Genomic DNA, 22,477 nt, shown 5'->3' with positions numbered 1-22,477 from the left:
AAGTAATAAAAACATTGAAGATATCACATCTAGATGAAGAAAAACATGTCGATAGAATGTTTTTTTTCAGTCGATGGCCTCGACCAGGCTGCACAGCCATCAGACTCTGTCCTACAGTTAATCACAGGAGCAAACTGGAGGCTGGACACATGATGTTTATCAGAAGCTGCAAATGTCATCAGAACAAAAAGTTCATTTTTGTATTGATATTTTATATCAGGGATTTCTGTCTCTACTGTTGAAGGACTGTTTGCAGCCCGCTCTTCTGCATCTGCAGCCTTCTGCAAAACCTCCCATATTTGAAAATGGACTTAAATATGTAAACAGACAGAACTTGAAACCGACACGTTGCTCGTCTCACTGTTGTGCTGACCTTGAGCGCCTCGGTCTGCAGGCCGAGTCCTTTGGTGCAGAGCTCCATGACGCTGTAGGAGCAGAAGGTGTCTCGCACCCTCAGCTGGCTGACGGCCAGCAGCCACAGCGCTGGGTTGGACTCCAGCTCCACCGGCGGGATCAGGATGGACTGGTGGCCAGAATACACGCTGCAGACAACACAAAGGCTTTTCAGTGTGTGTGTGCCGACTCAGAACAATAACACAAATTTAAAAATGGACGACATGCTTACAAGCACTAACAACATCAGGAGACTGACGAGTGTTGATGATCTGGTTATGTACTGCTCTGGTTTGGACAGTAAAACTAACATTCACTCACTCTATAACCAGTCACACTTGCTAAGACTATGATTTATTGTCCTGAGAAACCGGCCAACCAGCACCACAGGGTTGTGTAACAATCTGATGTAAATGTGAGCTACTGTCAGCGAGGACGACGTGAAATCCTCAAGCCGAGGATGATTTGTTTTATTCCGAAGACATTTAGCAGCAGATATCGGCTCCAGACGAGTTGAGTATTTATGAGAAGAAGATTTGAAAGTAAGCAGACCTGCAGGCTGGAGCCAAGATTTAACGATTTAAAGACTGTCGAGTTTCAGACGGAGACCTTTAAACATTAATATTACTTATTATTATTATCAATAAGTATAAATCACTGTTCTTGTATTTTAAGAGGGTGAGGCAGGGATGAGTATAACCAAACCTTCCATGTTAAAAAGCTAATTTTCCCCCCTTTTACTGAAAATACATCAATAAACACTTAAATTGTCTTACACTCAAAGAGTAAGACAATTTATTATTTACAACTCGACCCAACTCTTCCAGGACGTGGATTCAGGTTATCTGGGCAGGAAATGCTCAAATACTTTAGAATATTTTAAATGTTCAACATAAAAAAGTTATATTTATTTATGAATTTCTTAAATTGCCACTAAGTGTTGTCAGCAAACACAATGAGTCACTGCATCCACAGGTTCATGCAATATAATGCAAGAGTAAAAGAAAGGGGGGGGCTCCAATCTGTAGTTCCCAGCCTGTGTCATGTTACATCCATATAGTGAAGCAGTTTTTAAGCATTGTTCAACTTAAGGTTTTCCTTCCCCCCCATTTAACAGGAGGGTGTTCAAAATAACAACATGCAAGCTTGTTTTTAGCAGCGTGCTGCAGTACTCGTGGTGCATGCAGCTCAGGTTTGAAACCCACTGCACACATTATTAAATGAAAAAAACAAAGAAAGATGAAGTCATGAAACAGAAGTAAAGCATTTTAAAATGAACTTAAATACATAAATATATATTAACCCTCTCGAGGCAGGTGTTGCTGATTTGCAACAGTTAAAAACTAACAACCTGATTACCCCACGTACATATTTTATGAGTTGTTTTTACTCAGAAGTACCACTGCAGGACTCGGTTGTGCATTAGCAACAAAAACTCAATTTGAGCCTGAGAGGGTAAATAAGAGTATTAATCCTTAAAACAGATGTAGGGCTTTAATGATTCACAAAACATCTGCTTTTATTTACTTTTCTGGAAACCTGGGAGTTACTTTGGGAGTACAGTGGGTGTGCCTTTGATTTTGCACCTCGGACATAGTTTTGTTCCATCCTTCAAACCACGGCGGGAGTGTTTCAGAGTGCTTAGCTTGAATAGGGACTAAAAATTTTCTGTGCCATTCCTGCCAGTTCCTGTCCTCCTTATCTGCTCTGAGCTGCTTGATGAGCTATGTTGAATCTGATTGAATAATACACATTGTCTTAAGTGGGATACTAAGTTACTGCAGCTACATACAGTACAAGCTCATATCTGTGCTGCTTTGATTTGGACCATCCATTCTTTAACGTAAAGAAGTGCAAAATGAAATGACTGGAGGATCCTCAAAGAGTGTAAAATGCATATTTAATGGTTTGTAAGTGGGTGGAGATGCATTTAGGAGCTGCACCAACCTGCAGAGACACCAGAGGACGAAGCCGAGGCCGCAGTAGGGATCCAGACAGATGGCAACTTCTCTGGACGGGTACAGCTCACACTGCAGCTTCACTGACCGACAGAAGGCTGCAACTGCATTATGGGACATCTGGAGCAGAGAGGAGACGAGAGGGGAGGGAGAGAGACACACGAAACACACAAAAAGACAAACAAGGAGCAAGATAGGAAGGTTCACAATGAATTTAAATTTAAAGTAAAACATTTCACATTTTTCCCCCCGGTAAATGAATCTTTGAAAAGCGAGCGACATCTTAGTTGGAAGAAGCGGTTTGTGTGTTTGGACTAAGCCCTTCAACTGTGAGCCAAATGTGCTTTCATTCTGCTTTCTGTTTACTCATTTTGCTGCTGCTCTGATGGCTGAATTTCCCTCTGGAATAAGAAAAGTAATGACTGGAGGAGGAGGAAGAGGAGGGGAGTGGGACCAGGCGGCAGTGGTTTGGTGAGGATTAGGGCTGAGCTGACCTGAACTCCGGCCAGCATGCCGGTCGTCGACACGCTGAAGTCCAGATAGGCCAGGCCGTCTGGGTTGGTGGGCTTATAGAGAGCTGGAGGCTTCTTCTTTGGCAGGTCATCTGCAGCATGCACACACACACACAAACACACACACATATATATTTATTTCATTGCACTCAAGAGCACAGTCTCATTTCAAACACTGACCTCCAGCTGAACCCAGAGAGAAAAGGGCCTCAAATACTCTGCTGCAGCAGAATCACAGCAACATGACTGATGTCTCACTTTCCATATAAGAAGAGACCGCTTTAAAGCACAAGCATGGTGATACTCTGTGTTTCTCTCACTGTTAACAAATCCCAAGGGAAGACAGAACCAACAACGAACAGTGCTAACAAGCTCTGTGTGTGCAACTGCAGCCTGATAGATCCCTGTCCTACATCACTGAGTATCGGCGTTACGCTGGGTGAGATATTCCTTTATAATCAGTGGCACTCACCCACCGGGTGTATGTGTGTGAGAAGAGCATGTATCTGAATATTCATCTGAATATGTATCTCTGTTTTGCAGTCACAGGGAATATGTTGGTCCCTCTGATATTTTTCACAAACCTACAAACTTCATATTTAAATGATCATCCATGCACAGTTCACATGTTCTCATCTGACCAGTTTCTGACTAGCTGGAGATTTGTTGCTGGTAAGAAAATCTCTACAGCGTGCACTAAACTCAAGGCTCTCACATTTAATCTGGTCCGCACCTGTCTTGAAATTTTGACCTGCCTAGATGAAGCCTGTCCGGTCTGTGCACTCATTAATAGGCAGTTGCACCTCCAGACTGCAGGCTGTGAAAGGTTTGGTTCTCTGGGGTGAGTTTAAGCAGCCGGAGATTTGGATGGCAACCACAGGACGAAGGACAGGGAGCTGAAACAGGCGGCCAACTGTCACATGAAAGTGAACCCTAAGTGATCCCAAAACCACAGCAGGTGCAGATAACCAATTTCTTTAGTGGGTTCACTGAAGAAAACATTAAGTGTTCCAGTTGTTCTATTTAAAGGGTGATCTAGATCTTATTCTTTGCTTTTAGTCATCTTGGCTCAGCTGAACTCAGTAGAGCGATTTGGAGATTTTTCTTGAAGGGCAAAAACAAAGGGAAAGAGTGTCTGTGATTTATAACACGCACATAAAGAAACAGAATTATTTTTGTTTTAATAATAATTGGAAGCCAAAATTGTAATTCAGTTAATTCGATTCAGACCCGTGCTGACAGCAGACCAAACACTAGCGGCGATATGGACTGAGGGGTGTGGAAAAAACACTTCCACACGCATCAATTCAATAAACTGATAACAGACTTGCAGCTACAGCGAGTTTTTATTTTCTGATAAATCACAGAGTGATGGAGCTGTAAAGGCAGGTTTCATCACAGCAGAGGATTTCATTTAATGTGCATTCTTTAGGTTTATATCTGCAACCAGAACTACTCAGACTGCATTGTGAGGCGGCTGTGCACGACCTGCATTTATGTTAAATTAAAGTAGCGTGATTTCCCAGTGCGGATATGAATGAAACGCTGTACCGGTGTCCAGCACTGGGGGCCAGTTCCTGATGTCCACCGTGGCCATGGCCTCTTTGGAGCGCAGCAGCTTACAGATGACGGCGGTGGTCATCACACACACCGAGTGACTCACCTGCACAATTAGAAAGAGAAAGACAGAAGAAGAAATTAAGCTCCCTTTTTTCCCCAGAGGAGATCAGAAGTCAGCCAGAGCCATACGAGTCTGGAATTAGCTGGGAGCGAGAGCTTGAACCTTGGAGGTCTGACTGAAAGAGAAACCGCATCGGTTTAACAGACAAATTAAGAGTCTGACCTCGACAATCATCTTAACAGTGGGCAGGGTGGTGGAGATGTTCTGAGGGTGAGGCGGTCGCACTGTGATGGGAACACAGCCGGCGTACAGGCAGCCGTAAAAGGCTGCGATCAGGTCTATACCTGCAGAAGAAGCAGACACACAGGTGTGAACGATGCTTGCAGTGTCCAGGTGCTGTCACCTGAAAAGTACATTGAACATCTGCATCGTCTCTCACCTGGCGGGTACACCAGAGCGACATGATCTCCTTCCTGCAGACCGCCTCTCTCCATCAGCAGAGCTGCCACTCGCTCCGCCCTCTTATGCAGCTGCAGACAGGTGAGAGAGCTGGACACTGCCCCCTGCGGGAGGTGAGAGGGGGGAACGGTGTGAGCCATCAAGAAGCAACCTGCCACACTCAAAGGACAAAAACTGCAGTTCATCTTGTTATTGTTCAGTTTTCTACTTGCTTGAATTAGCTCATAATCATCGTTAACCTGTTTTTATTTATTTACTTAAATTAACCATGATAATGAAGCCTGAAATTCCTGATTTTAAGCCACTGATTCCATGGATAAAGATCCGTTTTGGTATCGATTATAATCCACTTTTATTCTCCTTGCATTCAGCATCTTAACATCACAGAGACGTGATGACTGATCTACAGATCTTTCACCTACAGTTCACCAGCAGCAGGTTATACGGTTCAAAATGTACAATTTTTTACGGTGGTCAGTTGTGCGCGAGTGTGCTGGTACCCGAGAGCTGAGCAGGGTGTAGAGGATGTGGTCCGGTGTGGTCTGAGCTCGCCACTGCAAAACCTCGGACAGGAACAGAAACTGCAAAACAGAAATAAACACTTGTTTTACACACACTTTGACAGCTTAATCTGTGTGTGTGTGTGTGTGTGTGTGTGTGTGTGTGTGTGTGTGTGTGTGTGTGTGTGCGCGTGTGTGTGTGATCTGATTTCTGTAAATAGTTCAAGTTGCTGATGTAATTCAAAAAACAGCAGAGGTGCATCAAACACGTTTACAAGGAGAATAAAATGATACATTTCTCCCATAATTTCAATTATTGCAACATCAGCATTTTGAGATAAAACTGCAAAGCAGACAAGAGACATTAAAGTGAAACAGAGCTGATAGCACAGAGGGAGTGCAGCGCATGTACAAAAAGTTTTTAGCATCGAGGAACTCCATGTCAACGTGTGCTTACTCACCACTTACTGCTTTTTACTGCTGAGTCTCTGCCTTCTGTCCGGCACATTAAAGCAGTTTAATCAATATCACAGGCGGCGAAATTTCAAAGCAGGTGAAAAAAACAAAAAACTGCCTCTAAAGATTATATTTACAGGCAGTTAAATGATGCAGACTGACTGACTTGAATGATGCTGAAAATCTGGCTCCATCAGGCAGTTGAAAAAGTAGGCGGCCTGTTCAGAAAGTTAATTGTCAGTTTATGTTCATAAATCAATTTGTCCTTTTCATAAAAACAGTTTTTTCTAGATGTGTTGTTTTCATAAAATGTCAAATTTGCAACTTCTCCCAGTTCTGTAGCTGCTCATTAACATTTCAGCAGATTTCCTAAAAACAAGACATCAAAATATTTCTATTAAAGTAAAGAGGAGCAACTTCTTGTTTCAGCAAGATTAAAACTTTAAGCAACATTTTAATTACCTAAAAGTACTGTATAATAGATTTTTTAAAATGTGTTTTTATCAGCTTCCAAAACCTCGTACCACCATATTCACCCATGAGAGGGAGGATACAGAGTATAGAGGAGTCACAAAAACGACGACCTGCTGAAGTTCAAACTGAGCATCACGGAGGAAGAAAGGTTTTTAAGTGTCTTATCTGAGTATTTCAGAAGCAGCTGATCTGCTGGGATTTTTCCACATCCCTCTCTTGGGTTTAGAGAGAATGAGCCGAAAGAGAGAGAATATCCAGTGAGTGGCAGGTTTCTTTGTGAAAATGCCATGTTGCCTTGCAGCTGACAGGAAGGCAACACTAACTCAGATAACCCATCGTCACAGCCAATGTCTGCAGAAGAGCATCTCTGAAAATGAGCTGCAGCAACAAAGGACCACACTGGGTGCCCCTGCAGCTCATACTCAGTCACCAAAAGTGGCAACAGAAGACTGGACAAATGTTTCCGGTCTGAGTCTGATGAATCTGGTACAAAAACACAAAGGCATCCATCCTGGCTTGTTTGGTTTGGTGTAATGTTGTGGGGGATATTTTCTTTGCACACTTTGGGACTCTTAGTATCAACTGAGTATCAGTTAAACATCACAGCCTACCAGAGTATTGTTGCTGACCACGCTCATGCTATTATGACATGGGCAGTGTACCCATCTTCTGATCTTTGCTGATCCAGCAGGATTGCAGCACCTTGTTTAATGTAAGCATGAAGCATCTGTGAAGACAAAAGAGGCTCCAGCCCAGAAGCTGTGTGTACCTGACAAAGCGTGCACGAGTCCAAGTGTCTGTGTGTTTGTGGTTATTCGACTATGCAGACGATTAGTTTGGCAAATATTTATGGAGGACTGAACAACTTCCATCAGAGTTTAAGTGAAGGTGAAGTCTTGACACGACTTTTCATACAAAATATTCTGTTTGATGTCAAACATAGAAGAGATGAAAAATGTTCTAGACGATGGAGTCAAAGAGATTTGATGATTTTGCTTGACTGAATTATTAATAGTTTATCAGAAGTGTAGCAGATTACTCTTCCTGTCAGTCAACTTGTCGCTTACTCAATGATCTTCTGATCTCTCGGCTTTTCAACATAAAGTTACCTTTTTTTGGGCAGAGCTTGGTTTAAACGGAGTTGTGATGTTATTTCTTGAGCTGAGACTTTGTTACGCAGCTGTTTGCCTCACCTGGTCGTTATCATCAGTCTGTCCCAGGTCTCTGCCGCTGGCCTGAGCGATTCTCTTCCCTGACACCAGATTTCCCACCATCACAGAGGCGGGACCGATCTCTGCCACACACAGACACAATCAGCACATCAACAACTACAACTACCCACAAGGTTACCACCTAAAGACCCTGAGCAGACCCTCACCCACCTGGCTGTTTCTGCCGCGGTTTGGGCAGGTTGGTGACACAGGTGTGGGGGCACATCAGGACATTGCAGGGGTGAAGCCCCCCCTCCAGGTACAGCTGCTTGATCTCCGACAGGTGGATGCCGCCCAGAGGAGTCTTGGGAAGGGTGTTGGCCGGCACCAGAGCCAGACAGAAGACGCCCACCCCGTGGATGCTGTCTATGGCCTGAGAGTCATGAGGGAGTTTGGTCAGACTGCAGATGGGATTTAACGTCCCCATGGGGTAACTCGCTTTGCTGAGAGTAGTCTAACACAATACACACATATCTAAGTGGAGTAAGACACACCAAACACAGTACACGATCCAAGTGTCCTACACAGTGTCCAACATAACCGCAAGAAAACGACATTTCAAATAAGACTTGATCTAAATGCAATAAGGCTGCATTGCATCACATTTGAACGTGCAGGGAAAGCACCTGCAGTACGCGGCTCATCCACTGGAAGCTGTCCTCCTCCGTGGAGTCCGGTCTCTGCTCGGCCACCACCACGATCCTCTCATCTCTCAGCACCGTCACAGAGAACACAGCTATCCTGCACAGACAGCAACACCAACCTGTTTGTTTTCTATTACATGAATAATGTTTTATTCCACTGTGTTAATTCTATTCAGCTTGATTTACCCATCAAGCTGCTTTCTTTGTCTTTTATTTTGTTCTATTTATTGAGCTCTTTCTAGTAGAGCAGTTTTATTTTATTAAGCTATTCTGACGAGTTTTATCATCTATTTTTTCCATTCTGTTATTTATTGGCTGACTGGTTGGTTCCTGTTGTTTGTGACACAGTTATTTCACGAAGGATAAATAAAGTACAGCTTATGATGGATTATCTAGATTGGTGTCCAGACGTGAAAAATGTGTTTCCTTTAGTTTTTTCACACTGCGAGTGTGTGATGTCACACTGCGAGTGTGTGATGTCACACTGCGAGGAGCGCAGCAGTGGTCACTGAGAAACTCTGAGAGGTCGCTGCAGATGGACAGTTTGATGAAGGTGGGTTCCCAAGTCTTCGTTCTTTCCTTATCGCCTTTGTTTGTCAATTTCATTTTTTTCCATGGATCCTTCTTCATTTGCTTTCCTTGTTTCATAACCTCTTCCTCCTCGTCGCTCTTCTTTATTTCCCTTCCTTCCTTCGTCTGTTTCATTTCTCCTTGGCTTTTCATGTGTCCTTCTTTCTGCCCTTATAACTAGCTTCCTTATCACCCTTATTTGCTCATTCTGTTCCTTGTGCTTGTTTCCATTCCCTTGGTTTGTTTTTTCATTTCATCCCTTTGCTTTTTCCTTATTTTTCCTTTTCCTCATTTCCTTCATTTCATCCTTATTTATATACTTTTAAACATCTTTGTTTCCTTATTTCCTTTATTTCTAAATGTCTAAATATTGTTTCCATGACTCCTTCTTACTTCCCTGTTTCACTACATGTCCTTTTCTTGATTTCCTCCTTCTTTTTTGCATATCACCTTTTCTACCCTTGTCACCTTATTTCCTGCATCCTTATTCAATCCTTTGCTTCCTTTCCTTGTTTCACTGCATATTTCCTCTCTTTACATATTTTCTTCTTCTCTGTCGTCTTCGTTTTTCCTGTAATGAAGCCCAAAAGCAGAAACTAAAGGCAAACATGGATGCTGGTATAATGAAACCTGATGGACTTTCAGCCTTTCTTCTTCATGTTTCCTGAGACTGTTTCTGCAGCTGCTTCCTCCCTGAGTAGAAACTTTAAATAGCTCCGGGAAGCGTCATCAGAGGCTGTCAGGTAAAAGATGAATTTCCTGCTCGGTGGCCGTGGACACAATTAAACTTCACTCTATTACTGTTTCTGGATTCATCCACTATTGCTCTACTTTATTAGATTTATTATGAGCGATGGCATTGCTCATTTATCAGCGTATCAGCATTTATCAGCCAACGTACCGATGTCGGACATCTCGCTGGTTTTCAGCTTCTGTCGATAGGAACGATGATAAAAAAGATAATAAAATAAAAACCGATTCGCTGGCGGTCGAGTCATGTGACATTTGAGAAATGTGTGACTGCAATATTACATTTTCAAGTCCAGCAAACTTTAGTCTTTGTGTTTTAACATTTTAAAACCTGGAGCTAAATTGAGCTAAACTGTTTTCAGGTTTGTTTCTTTTCCAAAACCAAATTTGCTGTTATTAATCAGAACTGTCTGTCATTAACATTTTATATACACATAAAACATCTTTTGGTGGCAGAACTGAAAGGTCACAAACTGCTGGAAACCTCTGATCTCTGTCAGGAGCCGTTCCAGTTAATGGAGAGTTATGATGACTCATGGCGACGACCACAGACTGGAGGTAAAAGATGGCCACTAAGACACCTTCTGTTTGAATTGTGAAGCTGAGCGTGTGCACTGTGGCCATCTTGTTGTTTTGAAACAACAAGCGAGGGATGGACCTACGTTCATCTTTTATATACAGTCTATTGTGACCCTCAAACCCCACCCACTTCACACTCACCTGCCCCTGTAGACGAATTTCATTGGCTCCACTGCGAGTGCAGTGGCAACGATGTCATCGGCATTGTGCCTCCGCCCGCTCACCATGATGAGCCCGTCCATCTTGCCTGTGATGAAGACGAGGCCGCCGGGGCCAATGAAGCCCAGCAGGCCAGTCCGCACGAAGGCGTACTCACTGATCAACCCCCCGCTGGAGCTCACCGGGTAAACCTGCAGAGGACATTACAGCATTACAGTGTTTTTTTATTTTGGCTTTTAGTGTTTGGGTTCATGTCTTCACTTCGCCTCACCTCAAAGGTGTTCTTGGTCATGCCCGTAAGGCCGTAGTACGATGTCCCGGTGGCGATGGAGCAAACGCAGAGCTCGCCGATCTCATCGGTCTGACAAAGCTGGGGCACGCCTTCCGGCTTTACTACACACACCAGGCCTGGGAGGACGAGACACACACACGGTTAACACTCCTGAAATGTCTCTGCTTGTTTTAAAAAGAAGTTATTTATGGCTTGAGGAGGAACATTATTCACTCCAAACGCACCTGTTTATGAGACTCTCATTTCTCAAAGCTAAACTCTGAGCTTAAAGTAGGTTGTTCCAACCCGAGATGACGTCCCCTCCCGTCTGTGTCACAGCAAAACCAGGTTACCCGTGTAAAACTGAACTGGTGACAATGTAGTCCCTTTTTAAAGAAATATTTTGGGCTTTTTAGATTTTATTGTAATATGTTAGTGGAGAGAGAGCAGGAAAGCTGGAGAAACACCAGCAGCAATGCACAGAGTAAATGGCCTTGGGCTGGGTTCAAAGCCAAGCCTCTACATTAGCCCTACAGCAGACTGGTCGCCTGCTCAGTCCAGGGAGCTACAGCAGTACCTGTGACACACTCTCATGAGCTTTCTGATTCTAGGATTGGCTGTGCGGACAGCGATAAGTATCACGTTACACAGCACAACTATAAAATGCTGCATCTAGATCAGTTTGAAGTGACTCAGCAAACACTTTTTACCCCGTGCTTCAGCATCTTCTTATTTCAGTCATTACAAAGAGAAATGCATGCAAGATTCCACAGAAGCTGAAGGAAACAGATTTTGCTCCTTAGTTTAGTTTCCTTTGTGGTGCTGCACGTATAATCTCTGTGGTGAACGCTGGGCAGAGCGACTTCACAGAGGCTGTTGCTGCCTGTGTGCTCACTCAGACCGACTGGAAAGGACCAACTTTTATTTTGGAGCGTCAGTTTTATCTTGGGAAGGTTCCTAACTGAGTGAAGCAGCACAGTAAGAGGTGATCAAATTCCCATAATACTAAAGAAAAGCTCCAAAATGACGACTCATTTACTTTTAACCCATGAGATGAAACAGTTTTATTATTGAGTGCAACTGCTTATTATCAACATTAAAATCTTTTAGTTTGCAGCTCAATGAGCACATTTAACTATGGATTGCATTTTTATTCACGACTCTAATTGCAGACTAATCTGCACTAAAACTAATCCGTGAGAAGATTTTTACTCTAATCCATCTGCTGTAAAACGGGACAAACAAATAATGCCACTGGTGTCTGTGGATTCTTCATTAAGACCTGAACGGATGATGTTTGGCCCTAAATGCTTTTCAATGTTCTGTGTTACCTTTTTAAACTATGTGTGGGCTTCACCCTGGAGGGGAAAACTCGGCTCATTAGAACAGATTACAGGCTCTGCAGCCGTACTGAAAACTCTCCTGAGTTTCCATAATGTACAGCAGAACAACGCTTAACTCGCTCGTTCATGAGCAGGGAGAGAGAAAGGGGTTAAAGACCGGACACTGATGAAAAAGAGAAGCTGGGTCTTAAACTAATTTTACAATTTAATGAACTTCAATTACAATAGATGGAAAACTAGAAAGGAGAAAAAAGTTTGAAAAGTTTGCTGGCTCCTTACGTCAACATTCAGTCACATTTTTGCTTGAATTGCACATTTCGATTACAATCCCCGCTTTTATTTTGTAGAAACACAAATTCCCTAAACCCAAGTCAGGCATATGTGAAGCTCGCAATCATTTTAGGAAACTGTTTAAAACCCTTGTCTTCTCCAAGATACATTATACTGCTGTTTAAACGTATCCCACCTCCGACTTCTTGCTTCCACGATTAAAATTCAACATTTGTGACACTAAAGGTCTGTATTTGTAATTTTCCTCTTACAACACACACACACACACACACACACACACACAACGATGTACCTCCGGGTGTGACGGTCCCCACATCCTGAACAGTGAGCACCGACAGCCGCTCCTCCGTGTCGACCCTGACGACGCCGTAACTCAGGCCCTGCATGGACAGGACGCCCCGACCTGGAGGCTGGCTGCTGTCCTCCACCGGCCTGAACACACAACCCGACACACACACACAGGTGATCCTCTGACACAGCTCGCATCTGTCCAAACTGACAGACCGCCACACTGCAGTACAGCACACTACTGTGCAAACGCTCGTGTATTTCAATTTAGCTTCCACGTGTTTCTTTAGACAGCAGCTGCTGTTTCACTCATTCTCGTCGCAGTCCTCCTGCCCCATCATTCTCTTTCCACTAAACACCGACCTTTGGATTGTTCTAGCATAAAACAGACGCCTCAAATGATGAACCAGTGTTGTATCTACACATCAAAGACAAATAGCAATTTTAAATTGAATCTTTAGGCACTTTGCTACTAGCTGCCTAAACACATCATTTATTCCCATTTCTTCAGGTGAATCTATGAAACTTGGCTGCATGCATGTGAGACTGCTGCACATCTCTGCATAATCTGTGACGTGGAGGTTGTGTTTACGTACCTCCTGATGGCCACCGTCAGGGCCTCGGGGGAGCTGGCGCAGGGACAGATGACTTCAGTTCTCAGCCCTTTGGTCTGAAAGACGTTGAGGAAGGCGTCGCAGGACGAGATGGACCCTGACAGACAGAAACAATAACTGAGTCAGGACAGCTTCAGTTCAGGTGTCGAGCCACTTTTCCCACAAACTCCTGACACGTGCAGAATTGAAAGAGCTGTCATGTGAAAGGCTTTTAATCACATGTACCAGATCCCTGAATGTGATTAAAAAACACTCAAAAGACCTTTTGTACTGAAGTTTTAAAATGTTCCAGGCCAGTCACCTTTTTATGACCACGTCTCTGGGCAGGTGCTGGACATTTCTTTCTATTTTATTAGCACAGGTAACAGCGCACGGCTGGTTTCATATTTTGTTTTTGGGTTTCTTATTTTCTCATTGGAGGGCAGCTGTATGCAGGGATCAGCTGAAATAATTATTTAGGGCAGGAATATGAGTTCATCCCAGCGCACTCAGGCTAACATGTGTCACCATGTCAGAGCATTTAAAAGTCAGTAATGTTGCCAGAAAGCTGTGTGTTTTGCATCTATTTGGTAAATGAATGGTAAAAATGAAGTGTGTATTCATAACTGTGAAGAGAGATAAACTGAAAAAACAAATCAACACCTTTTTGTGTCGTTAACATAACATTTCCCTTCAACTATCACTACTGCTTTCAACAGTCCACAGTGGTTATCGTGCATCCATCTGTGTGCTTGACTACAAATGAAAATGTTTGTCACTGACAGACAAACCAGTGTGATTTCTGAGTGTTTATGATATGCTAAGATTAAAGGTGTACCGACACACTTGTGTCTCTCGCTGCTTCACCTCTCCTTTGATTTGTTTTGTCTCCAAATTTCTACATTATTTGTGGGGAATTTCAGGAAGGTTTCATCAGAGATAGAAAAGTTTGAATTTCATGTCTCATAAATGCTTATCACACTGAAATGAGAAACTTTGGGAGAAACTCTTTTGATTTTTTCAAATAAATATCACCAACCAGATCCAGATATCCTGGGGCTGATCCTCTAATGTCAGAGCACACCTGAAGGCACCATGAGACAGCACCTGCTCAGAATAAATGTTATGACCTGAAAATCCTGCCTCGTGCCAAACATGATGCAACATGATGCAAGTTTCAAGTCACTGCAGCTTAATGCAGAAAAACCAGTTTTCTGTGGTCACTGCTAAACCAGTTAAACAGTTACTGAACTTAAAGATACAAACCATCAGTCTGGATGGTGAAAACATCACTTCCTGGTTCCAAGCTGTTGTATTTTTGTCTCATGTTAGGCTGAAAACCTTTTCATGTACCAAGTTTGCGCAGTCGGACACATCCTGCTCTATTCCTGTAAAGTGACCCAGTTTCCTGAAATCCCGAGAGTTTTCTTTTTTCTCATTTCCCTGACATTCTCTATCTGGAATACACCTCGCTAAACTCCCCCGTTAGTGAAAGAGCTCGGCTGTGAAGGCTGAGCGCGACCTTACAGGGGTTTGATCCGTCGGCCACCAGCAGCATGCGCAGCGAGCTCAGGTTGATGTCCTTCTGGTCTTTGTGGGCCACCAGAGCCCAGTGCATGTCTCTGGACTTCACACAGGCCACCTTGGCTGCAGGAGGAGATGCGCGTACAGAGAAAAAGAGTGAAATTAGCATTTAATCTATTTGACAGGCAGGTGAATGGAGGGACTTGACTAATGAGTGACAGGTGTGTGTGTGTGTGTGTGTCAGTATGTGTGCCTGACCTTTGTACTGGCAGACTTTCTGGATCCACGACAGAGGGTTGACCTTCATCAGCGAGTAGGGCACGCTGATCACGTGCATCATGTTCATCACACTCTGCACACACACACAGAAAAAGACATTGAGGTGAGGCTTCATGTTAATATCTTTGGAATAAAACTCTTCTGGTTTTTTATGTATTATTTGATCATAAATGATAAATGGGCAGGAGGCTGGGGAGCGTGGGCTGAAAGCCTGAGGTGAAGTCAACCAGGTAAGCTACGAAGATATCTGTGCATTAGGTAAGACAGGTATAATCCCTTATGAGACGCTTCAGTGTTTCCCACACAAAGACCTCACTCGGGCAGCTCGCCAGCTACATCAGTCCCAGCCGAGTGATTCATTTTAGTATTTTTACATTTTTCAAATCTGTCTGCAAGAAAAACCCTCTGCACCCAATTTAGGCTGGTTCTCTTGCTCTTATTTTGAAAGTCCATTCACTGCTAATCATCTTGCTCTGGCCCCTTCACTCTTTGGTTTTCTTTACTAACCAGCTCACTGGCCAGGTTGTTAATGTGCAGGTCATTAATATAATTCAGGCGCTTCCCCGCAGATAAAGGATCCTGTCCCACTGTTGGACTAAACCCAAGTCCACCTGCTTGGACGGAAACACTAGTTTGGACTTTAGCAGAACAGAACAAGGACAGTGGAGTTCATCGGCAGCTGGAGGAGATCCTTTTGCTTTTGGGAAGCAACTGGGAACAGAAGAGGCAGAGTGTGAGAGACGGGTGACTGCCAGAGTAAAGCTTGAGGCAGAATTGAGCCCAAGCTGCTGCAGGAAACACTTACAGCACTCAGATGCTACACAGAGCTCAGCAGACCAGCCTCTACACGTTTAACCTGCGTACTGACACCAGGGGGCGGTGTCGTAAAACCAAGTGTTAAAAGTCGTCTTTGATGATCTTTTGCACAAATGCAGAGGGTCACTGATGTCCGGCTACACGTCATTGGCCTTTTTCTTCCATAACCCGTCGTTCAGCACAGCTAAAGAGCTCCGCAAGTTCAATACATCAATGTAATGGACTTGTCTTTCTGTGAATCCTATTACTTACTTTTAATTTTCCATCCTTCTTTGTTCCCAGTTTATTCTTCTGAATTGTTTTTACGTGGATCATAATTTTGCTTTTATTTATCTTGTAATTATTTATTTTATTGATTGTTTTTCTTGTTTTCTGTGTAGCACTTTATATATTAATTGTGAGTTTTAAAAATACTGACTTGACTTAATAAAGTGTAAAAATTAAAATTAAAAACACAATTATCATTTATGTATTTAATCAACCCTGAAATATAGTTCTTCTTCCAGATGTCAGAGCAATGAAAACGCTTGTTATTTTCATACTGAGAGATTTATTCATCTTGCAAAGGCACTGTTTTTGCTTTGGACAGGGTGGATGCCAAAGCGCTGATCAATGCTTCATCAAATATGTGTTTATTCTACACAAGAAGGAAAGGACGTTTAATGATGCTATAAGCTGGTTAACTTATACTTAAAGGCTCGTTAATATACTTAAAATGGTAAATGGTCTGTATTTATATAGCGCTTTACTAGTCCCAAAGGACCCCAAAGCGCTTTACGCACTCAGTCATCCACCCATTCACACAAATATCTCATAATAACAACCATGTTTATAATCATGTTCCATATGGTAATGGTAAATGACCTGTATTTGTAAAGTGCTTTACTGAGTCCCTATGGACCCCAAAGCGCTTTACACTACATTCAGTCATTCACACACTGGTGATGGCAGCTACATTGTAGCCACAGCCACCCTAGGCGCACTGACAGAGGCGAGGATGCCGAACACTGGCGCCCCCGAGCCCTCTGACCACCACCAGTAGGCAACGGGTGGAGCGTCTTGCCCAAGGACACAACTTTACTCAAAAAGGTGTCTTAGCTAATTATAGGCCAATCTCCAACCTTCCTTTCATATCAAAAATCCTTGAAAGAGTAGTTGTCAAACAGCTAACAGATCATCTGCAGAGGAATGGTTTATTTGAAGAGTTTCAGTCAGGTTTCAGAGCTCATCACAGCACAGAAACAGCTTTAGTGAAGGTTACAAATGATCTTCTTATGGCCTCTGACAGTGGACTCATCTCTGTGCTTGTCCTGCTAGACCTCAGTGCAGCATTCGATACTGTCGACCATAATATCCTATTAGAGCGATTAGAACATGCTGTAGGTATTACAGGTACTGCACTGCAGTGGATTGTATCATATCTATCTAATAGACTCCAGTTTGTGCATGTAAATGGAGAGTCCTCTTCACACACTGAGGTTAATTATGGTGTTCCACAGGGTTCAGTGCTAGGGCCAATTCTGTTTACATTATACATGCTTCCCTTAGGCAGCATCATTAGAAGACATAGCATACATTTTCACTGCTATGCAGATGACACCCAGCTCTATCTGTCCATGAAGCCAGATGACACACACCAATTAGTTAAACTGCAGGAATGTCTTAAAGACATAAAGACCTGGATGGCCGCTAACTTTCTGCTTCTTAATTCAGATAAAACTGAGGTTATTGTACTCGGCCCTGAAAAGCTTAGAAATATGTTATCTAACCAGATTCTTACTCTGGATGGCATTACCTTGGCCTCCAAATTAGAAATATCCTGTCTCAGAGAGACGCTGAAAAACTAGTTCATGCATTTATTACTTCCAGGCTGGACGACTGTAATTCATTATTATCAGGATGTCCAAAAAACTCACTGAAAAGCCTTCAGCTAATCCAAAATGCTGCAGCAAGAGTCCTGACAGGGACTAGAAAGAGAGAGCATATTTCTCCTGTTTTGGCTTCCCTTCATTGGCTTCCTGTTAAATCCAGAATTGAATTCAAAATCCTGCTCCTCACATACAAGGTCTTAAATAATCAGGCCCCATCTTATCTTAATGACCTTGTAGTACCATATCACCCTATTAGAGCACTTCGCTCTCGCTCTGCAGGCCTACTTGTTGTTCCTAGAGTATTTAAAAGTAGAATGGGAGGCAGAGCCTTCAGTTTTCAGGCCCCTCTTCTGTGGAACCAGCTTCCAGTTTGGATTCGGGAGACAGACACTATCTCTACTTTCAAGATTAGGCTTAAAACTTTCCTTTTTGCTAAAGCATATAGTTAGGGCTGGACCAGGTGACCCTGAATCCTCCCTTAGTTATGCTGCAATAGGTGTAGAGTGCTGGGGGATTCCCATGATGCATTGAGTTTTTCCTTTCCAGTCACCTTTCTCACTCACTATGTATTAATAGACCTCTCTGCATTGAATCATATCTGTTATTAACCTCTGTCTCTCTTCCACAGCATGTCTTTTATCCTGTCTTCCTTCTCTCACCCCAACCGGTCGCAGCAGATGGCCGCCCCTCCCTGAGCCTGGTTCTGCCGGAGGTTTCTTCCTGTTAAAAGGGAGTTTTTCCTTCCCACTGTCGCCACAGTGCTTGCTCATAGGGGGTCATATGATTGTTGGGTTTTTCTCTGTACCTATGAAGCGCCTTGAGGCGACTTTTGTTGTGATTTGGCGCTATATAAATAAAATTGAATTGAATTGAACAACCGAGACTGTTGGGCTCAAACCGGCAACCTTCTGATTACAAGACGAACTGCCAGCTCTTGATATAAAGTCTTACTGATCATTTTTCAGATTTTTTCAGACTCCATTAGGACGCCCATTGTGAAAAATATTTGCTTGACAATTACAAATAGTGGAAATTAAAGAGGAATAGTCTGAAGACTAAAGGTCAAAGTGACGGACCTTCTCCCAGCTAAAACCAACATTAGTGTCATGACCTATGACCTCTTACAGGCAGATCTTACCGTCAGGATGCCGTGCCACAGACCCACGTCTTTTTTAAAGTCCAGCACGTTCACTATGGTTTCAGCTGCAGGCAGAGATGGGACAGAAGAGGGTTAAATTACTTATAGATAACCCTGAGACTGCACAGTGTGTCTGCATGTGTGTGTGTGTGTGTGTGTGTGTGTCCTTACCCTCAGTGTAGCTGCAGGACTGAGTGAGAGCCTGGCAGTGTGTGAGCAGAGCGATCCTCGTCACAGTGACTCCCAGCACACTGCCGTCCTTACAGGTTTTATACTGGGAGGAAAACAACAGATGGATCATTGAAAGCAAAGCAGAGGGAAGCTGTAAGTGACAGACTCAACCCTGCTGTACCTGTCGTTCAGTACAAAAACTCATTTCAACTTTGAAGAAATCACATTCGTGGGTCTCTGCAAATAGATTATTACTAAAGATAAATGTTGCTGATTATTTATTCCTTTGTTTATAGTTCGTAAAAATCCAGATAATTGCAAAAACATTCATTTTAAAAACAATATAAAATACCACATGCTGATATTTGGAAGTGTGCTTTATCGCTTTCTGGCCTACATACGCAGACTGACGCCACTTTTATGTCTGCAGCTACATGCAGCAACTGGAGTAGGTCACATTAATGTTTCATATATAACCTGTTTTCTCACGTTTATTATTTATTTAATGTAAAACATGTTGAGAAAAACACTATAGAAATAGCACACCCATTTCAATCCAAGCCTAGAAATCAGATTCTTTCTAAAAGAAGTCTTGAGAGAAAGGTGGGCATTTAAAATATGAAACCTGGCTTCCTTCCTGTGACCAGCAGGAGGCGAGCCTTTGACTCATGGTCACATGTAAACAGATGATAAAGCAGAGTATGCTTTGAAAAAAGAAAATTCGTAGATGACTTGCCCCCCCCCCCAATTAGCATAGCTACTCCCACCTATACACTAAACTGACTGTTCACTCAGTACACCTGTTCAGCTGCTTGTTAACATTAATATGTAACCAGTTCAAGCTGAGCTGACTCTGAAGCTGGCAGGCTTGTTGGTGTCAGGCTGGTGTATTTCAGAAACTGCTGATCACAGAAACATCTCTGAGATTCACAGAGAATAGTGAGAAAAAGAGAAAACATCCAGTGAGCAGGTCTCTGGGAGGCAATGTCTTGTTGATGCCAGAGGTCAGAAGAGTGCAGCCAGACTGCTTCGAGCATCTCTGAATGAACAACACATTGAACCTCGAAGCAGATGGACGACAGCAGCGGCAGAAGGCCACACTGTGGCCATGCCTGTCAGCTAAGAGCAGGAAACTCAGGTTACAATTTGCACACGCTCACAAAAATTTGGCCACAAAAATGCAGCTGGTGGTGTAATGGTGTGGGGGACATGGTCTTTGGCCCTCAGTACCAGCTAAGCATCATTTAACCACCACAGCCTACCTCAGCATCATTGCTCATCTTGTCTATTGTTTTACCAGCTGACAAATCTGTAGCAAATGTGTGACACTGTCATGTCAATGTGGACTAAAAGCTGTGAGGAATGTTTGTAGAACTTTGTTGAATCTATGGAAGAATTAAGGTCGTGTGGAAAAAGTCTCAGCTGAGTGTATGTCCAGTCTGGCTTTGACCAAAGGTGAGAGAAAATCCAAACTTGGCTACCAGCTCCTTTCAAGCTCACACAAGTTTGATTTCCTTACTGAGTACAAAACCTGACATGAGATTGTCAGCAGGAAGCAGATGCTTCTCGACAGAAATAGTCTGGCACAGGTTGCCGATGTAAACACATACCTTTACACCTACAGATTTTATTCTCTCCACCAGAGAAAGGAAACAAACATGTTTACCACAATTCAAATATTTGTCAATGCAGACATATGCAGTAAGCCTGTAACACTAATCCTATCAGCACAAAGTGCAAACAAACAGCACAAGCAGCAACCCAGCGGTTGGTGAGATGGACCACAGGCAACAGTTTCATTGTGCCTTTGTGTTTGCATGTGTGTGTGTGTGTGTGTGTGTGTGTGTGTGTGTGTGTGTGTGTGTGTGTGTGTGTGTGTGTATTAGCCTCACCTCTATGTAAGCAGTGTCATTATTTGCATCTTTGATGTGGGGGAACCAGTCTCTGGGCGGTTTGGACAGGTGCTTCGACTCTGTTACAAACCACAGCAGTTTCGGCCAACCTGCAGGGGCGAGAGAGAAGCAAAAGGTACGATAAGTAATGAAGAGAGACAGAGGAGTTCTGATATGACTGTCACGATGCTGATATTTGCTGTTTTATTTTGAAAGTCATCTTGGTTTCTTTGGTGGTTTTGAGTCCTCCCCACAGCTGAAAGCCACACTGGGAGCATTTAGCCTGCACAGGATCTTGTATTTGGAGAAGATTGGGTGCTGTGTGGCACTCCTGTGTCTGACCTGCTGCCCTCCTCACCTGCTCCATGGAGCTTAATGTAACTTCCACAGAAAACAACAAGGATGCCCGGGGTTCAAGGCTTCACTTCAGCTGCTACACCCTTGTCTTTATACTGGTGTGGGCGGTGGTAGCATTACTGGACTGGGTAATTGTATGATTGACCCTGATTGTGTTTATCGGTTCTCTGTGAATATTTATACTCAGGTCCAAATGCTTTCTGTGAGTCTTTGTCAAATTATGTTTTATCCAAGTTCCTTTTATCACCTCCTCCGTCTGCACTGGCTGGTCCATTGTTTAGTTTTACCTTTCATGTATGCCGGGCAATTCAATTGGCCAGCTGCTCTGACAGTGACAGCGCTTCCACCAATCACAGAAGCAAAACAGCTTAACAGAGTCCTCACTAACGAGCATTTTTTTCCCTCCCAGTTAGTATTTTCACACCCATGGAAGCGTTTAATGCCGCTGAAAGAAAGAGAAGATTCTTACTGGCACTAACACAGTGTAGGAAGGCGATGATAGTAGTGCAGGGAGTTTCACTCACATTTGTGACTGAAAATAGATGCATGCAGATTGTAAAATGTGGTTTGGAGCATAAAAATATGATGAGATTCAGCACGAAGGAGTTTTCATTTCTTTCAACAAAAACTGCAGTTAAGATGGTCGAGCTGCAGTGAAGAGATGGTTATAGCTACAGCTGCAGAACTCAGCATTTTGTTATTGTAATTACCACAAAAACTTGCGACGGTAGAATCGAACCACCTGTGCAGAAAAGTTCAAAATAAAGAAAACAATCTTTTCAGCTGCTTTCATATACGCTCGCTTTGTTTTACACAGTGACAGCCTAACACAAGCTTACTAATTACTCTGTAAATCTAGATTATTAATAAAAATCTACTGATGAACTATTAGTCAAAGCCACTCAGCAGTCTGATTCAAATGAACTTTTTTTTTCCAAGCCAGTAAAACTCTGGAGAGTGACAAGATGTTTCTGTGACAGTGTGCTCACTTTGAATGAACACCCTTTCTCTTCTCTCGTTGTGCACATTTAGCAAAGCCACCCATCCCCCCACCCCGCATCACGCCTTTACAACTCAGCTATGATTGATGACTTTCCCTCACCTTTGAACTGTGGGATCTCTCCTGTTGCGCTCTTGGGAAGACCCTTATGGCAGGCATCACTGGTCAGCGCCACAGTAACGCCACAGCTGCCCAACAGGAATCCAATCTGTTGGCTGCCGGCATCCTATTGGATGATACAGAACACGATGAAAAAAATAAAGCTGATGCTTTTGCTGTTCAGATATCTCATAACTACAGTAAATGCAGAGCTATATGTTTGTAAAAGACTTCTACTGAAGCACAGAATAGAACAGA

At 43.2% G+C, this 22,477-nt stretch overlaps 2 protein-coding genes across 7 annotated transcripts in view; one reads left to right on the top strand and one right to left on the bottom strand.

The window, feature by feature from the left end:
- Positions 1 to 12,938, top strand: part of LOC309714057 (uncharacterized protein) — a 256,151-nt gene extending 243,213 nt beyond the window's left edge. The window contains exon 5 of the mRNA XM_082546138.1: positions 12,919 to 12,938. The gene's annotated coding sequence lies outside the window, so the exon portion shown is untranslated. The remainder of the gene's footprint in view (positions 1 to 12,918) is intronic.
- LOC309714052 (disco-interacting protein 2 homolog C-like) overlaps positions 1 to 22,477 on the bottom strand; it is a 79,139-nt gene that overhangs the window by 14,117 nt on the left and 42,545 nt on the right. For all 6 annotated transcript variants that reach the window (XM_082546120.1, XM_082546119.1, XM_082546122.1 and 3 more), the window contains 20 exons: positions 22,223 to 22,346; positions 20,764 to 20,873; positions 18,872 to 18,974; positions 18,701 to 18,765; positions 14,855 to 14,948; positions 14,600 to 14,719; positions 13,076 to 13,190; positions 12,484 to 12,623; positions 10,558 to 10,694; positions 10,269 to 10,477; positions 8,211 to 8,325; positions 7,756 to 7,957; positions 7,567 to 7,667; positions 5,444 to 5,524; positions 4,924 to 5,047; positions 4,707 to 4,828; positions 4,415 to 4,526; positions 2,846 to 2,955; positions 2,341 to 2,471; positions 374 to 542 (listed from right to left, as the gene is read on the bottom strand). In XM_082546120.1, coding sequence (XP_082402246.1) covers positions 374 to 542; positions 2,341 to 2,471; positions 2,846 to 2,955; positions 4,415 to 4,526; positions 4,707 to 4,828; positions 4,924 to 5,047; positions 5,444 to 5,524; positions 7,567 to 7,667; positions 7,756 to 7,957; positions 8,211 to 8,325; positions 10,269 to 10,477; positions 10,558 to 10,694; positions 12,484 to 12,623; positions 13,076 to 13,190; positions 14,600 to 14,719; positions 14,855 to 14,948; positions 18,701 to 18,765; positions 18,872 to 18,974; positions 20,764 to 20,873; positions 22,223 to 22,346 — 2,484 coding nt within the window. The remainder of the gene's footprint in view (positions 1 to 373; positions 543 to 2,340; positions 2,472 to 2,845; positions 2,956 to 4,414; positions 4,527 to 4,706; positions 4,829 to 4,923; positions 5,048 to 5,443; positions 5,525 to 7,566; positions 7,668 to 7,755; positions 7,958 to 8,210; positions 8,326 to 10,268; positions 10,478 to 10,557; positions 10,695 to 12,483; positions 12,624 to 13,075; positions 13,191 to 14,599; positions 14,720 to 14,854; positions 14,949 to 18,700; positions 18,766 to 18,871; positions 18,975 to 20,763; positions 20,874 to 22,222; positions 22,347 to 22,477) is intronic.

The sequence above is a fragment of the Aulonocara stuartgranti genome (genome assembly GCF_965226115.1).
Source record: "Aulonocara stuartgranti genome assembly, chromosome: 9".
NCBI classification, from domain to species: domain Eukaryota; kingdom Metazoa; phylum Chordata; class Actinopteri; order Cichliformes; family Cichlidae; genus Aulonocara; species Aulonocara stuartgranti.
This window is presented reverse-complemented; position numbering and strand designations above follow the sequence as displayed.